Below are 2917 nucleotides of genomic sequence, written 5' to 3' on the forward strand. Positions count from 1 at the left end.
TGGGAGCCCAGAGAAGGCACTGGATTTGGACTGAGAATCAGGGAAGTCTTCCTGGGTGAGGACATATCCAAGGCTGGGTCCTGAACGAATCAGTGGAGAAGGGGGATATGATGTTGGCGGGCATTCCATGGAGAGGTCACACATGAAAGGCTCAGAAGTATGAGACGCCTGGAGATATTTGTGAAAAACTGCAAGGAGTTGAGATCTCTGGGATTTAAAGGGGTGAGGGGCAGGGGTAGTGGGGAAGACTGGGATCAGAGAAGTCAGAACAGGGCCTTTTAGGCCATGGTGGAGGGGATCATGCTGAGACCCCGGATCCCCATCCCACCTCTGTCCTAGGCTCCCTGGACTGCCTGAGCTAGGCACCCCAAGTCCAGAGGCCTCAGTGACCCCATCTGTGAAATGGAGCCATTTGGGTGGGATGGCTCTTTAGAATGTTGTCTGCCAGTGTTTGTGGAGCCCCGCAGAAAAATGGCCAGGCCAGAGCTGCCTCCTTCTCCATGTGTTTCCCTCCCTGTGACATGTCCTCAAATGTCCTCATCGTACTGGGGGACTTGCTAAGGACGAGGAAAAGTGGCTATAGAAGGAGACGCCAGCATTTACCTTCCTTTTCTTTCATATCAAACTACACACATAGGAAGGACAATGGTTCAGCAAGAGCATGTCAAGGATAAGTTTTTCTGTGTCCCAAGTAGTGGCTAAGAGGGCAGGCGCTGATCCTAGACAGACTGCTGACCTGCTGTGTGGCCTTAGGGAAGTCACTGGGCCTCTCTGAACTTCCCTTTCCTCCCCTTGTAAAGTAGGGCTAATCAGACTAGAACCTCTGTGAGTTGTTTTGAAGATTATATTATGTGTAAAGTGCTTAACATAAAGCCAAGCACATAGGTCTCAAAAATGATAGTTAGCATTATTATTACTGGTATTGTTTTTAGTAGGTAAGGCAGCAGGAAGACAGGAGTGTACTGTTTGTTGGGTGGGAGGAAGGATTTGGCTCTGAAAGGGTTAAAATCAGACTAACTGCTCCCAGTCCCATAGATAAGGTTGGAGGAAACACAGTCCAGGTCCCCAGCCCCTTCACTATAGAATTTATTGTGCTGGTTACTTTGAGTCAGAGATTAGGGGCTTCCACCAGGCTGTGCAGGAAAAATTCAGGGTCAGTGGTCAGAAAGGAGTCGGGACTCTTTTGAAGGAGACAGAGCAGAGAGAAACAGAGCCTGGCTGCAGGGAGCCCCACATACACCTCCACCCCGCGAGTGGACAGCAGCGAGATGGGTGCGAAGAAAGAGACAGAAAAGGCAGCGCCAGAGCCAGCCAAGTGGAAACAGAGACAGTGAGCCCAAGTGAAGGGAGCGTTAGCAGGAGAGAAATTAAGGAACAGACCCAGGGGGGCGGGGGGCTGAGTGTGTGAGTGCGTGTGTGTGAGTGCGTGTGTGTGAGTGTGCGCGCCCGTGCGCGCGGTATGGGGAGGGGGGCTTGAGAAAAGAGGGTGCAGAGATGGAGAAAATGAGACAGACAGAAAGACAGAAAAACGGAGGAAGTGCAGAAGTGGCCCTTGCGGGCCAGGAGCGGGAGAAAGAGAGAAAGAAAATCAGAGGCGGGGAGTGAGGCGGGAGGAGGTGCTGAGAGCAAAGGCATGGGGGTCATTGGGCGTCCGTGTGTCTGTAGCTGTGTGTGTCTGTTCCTGTGTCTGTCTGCCTGCCAGTAGGTAGGTGAGCAGGGAAGTGCAGGGGGCGGGAACGACGCCAGACTGCGCACTACGGGACAGACAGACCTCCTGGACCCTGGCCTGGCGTCTCCCGCCCCCCGAACGAGCGCGCGAGCTGGGAGCGGGTTAATGCACCGCCCCGCCGTCGGCTCCTCCCCGCCGGGGCAGTGTCCCGGTTCCGCCGACGCCTTCACTTGACCTGAAGGCCAGCCCCTGGGCGGACGGTGGGTCCCTGGCGGTGGGACCGACCCTGTGTCCTGCGGATGCGCCAGGAGAATCCAGAGAAGCCCTCGCGCGCGCTGCGCCCCTGGGTCGCCGCTGGGCCGTCAAGCCTGGGTGCCAGGAGCCCCGCTCCCGCCCGGACCAGGCTGCCCAGATGCGGGTGCCACTCTGCCTGTTGCTGCTCGTCGCCCATGCCGCGGACATGCTCCCCCTGAACCGAAGGAAAAAGCAAGGTGCGAGAGATGGTGGGGCGGGGTAGCCGGGCAGGCGCAGCCAGCGGGGCAGATAGGAAGGTGGCCCTCGGGGCATCGGCTGGGTGCCCTGGGCCATTGACGCCTCCAGACCACTGTCAATCCCACTTTAAAGTTGAGAGACTGAGGCACCAGGGCACCTGTTGCATAAAGCTGGACCAACGAGGCTCTCCAGGGAGGGAAGCCACTGCCAGGGCTCGCTCACCGCCTCCACTCCCTGTAGTAGGAGCATCGCTAGAAGGAAAGAGGGTGGCTCATGCAAAGATGGGAAGCCTAGGTGCCAGGCTGGAGGGCACTGGGACTAGGGGATGGAGTTGGTTGCTTAGAAGCCATCCCAAGCATCCATAATGTGCCAGGAATGTGACATAAAGAGTCCTGGGCTAGGAGTCCAGATGCCCCCAATCCCATCACCTACCCTGACTCACTGTGTTACCTCCAAGAATTCAATGATGCTTGGTGGGCCCCCTTCAGTTGAGCTGCATGAGCTCAGGGAGACTTGAGACCTGAGTGTGAGTCCATTTATTCTGGGGATGACTTGGAAGAAGTCCAATCCTTCCAAGAGCTTCAGTTTTTCCATTTGGACCTCCTAGGGTCACTAGGAAGATGAACCAAGGTTCTGACTATAAATATTCCTGTGGCACAAAACCAGGGGCCCCTTGCACACCCACCTCAGGGTCCTATGCCACCACCCCTCACTGCAAGAGTCAGAACATCCTCAGGAGGTGGATTTGAGGCTGAC

General features: G+C 56.1%; 1 protein-coding gene across 2 annotated transcripts in view; it reads left to right on the top strand.

Annotated features, from left to right (window-relative positions):
* Positions 1 to 2081: 2081 nt before the first annotated feature.
* Positions 2082 to 2917, top strand: part of RSPO4 (R-spondin 4) — a 31550-nt gene continuing 30714 nt past the window's right edge. For both annotated transcript variants that reach the window (XM_006922024.1, XM_025039701.1), the window contains exon 1: positions 2082 to 2160. In XM_006922024.1, coding sequence (XP_006922086.1) covers positions 2082 to 2160 — 79 coding nt within the window. The remainder of the gene's footprint in view (positions 2161 to 2917) is intronic.

This window comes from Pteropus alecto, unplaced genomic scaffold, assembly GCF_000325575.1.
Source record: "Pteropus alecto unplaced genomic scaffold, ASM32557v1 scaffold45, whole genome shotgun sequence".
Lineage (NCBI taxonomy): Eukaryota > Metazoa > Chordata > Mammalia > Chiroptera > Pteropodidae > Pteropus > Pteropus alecto.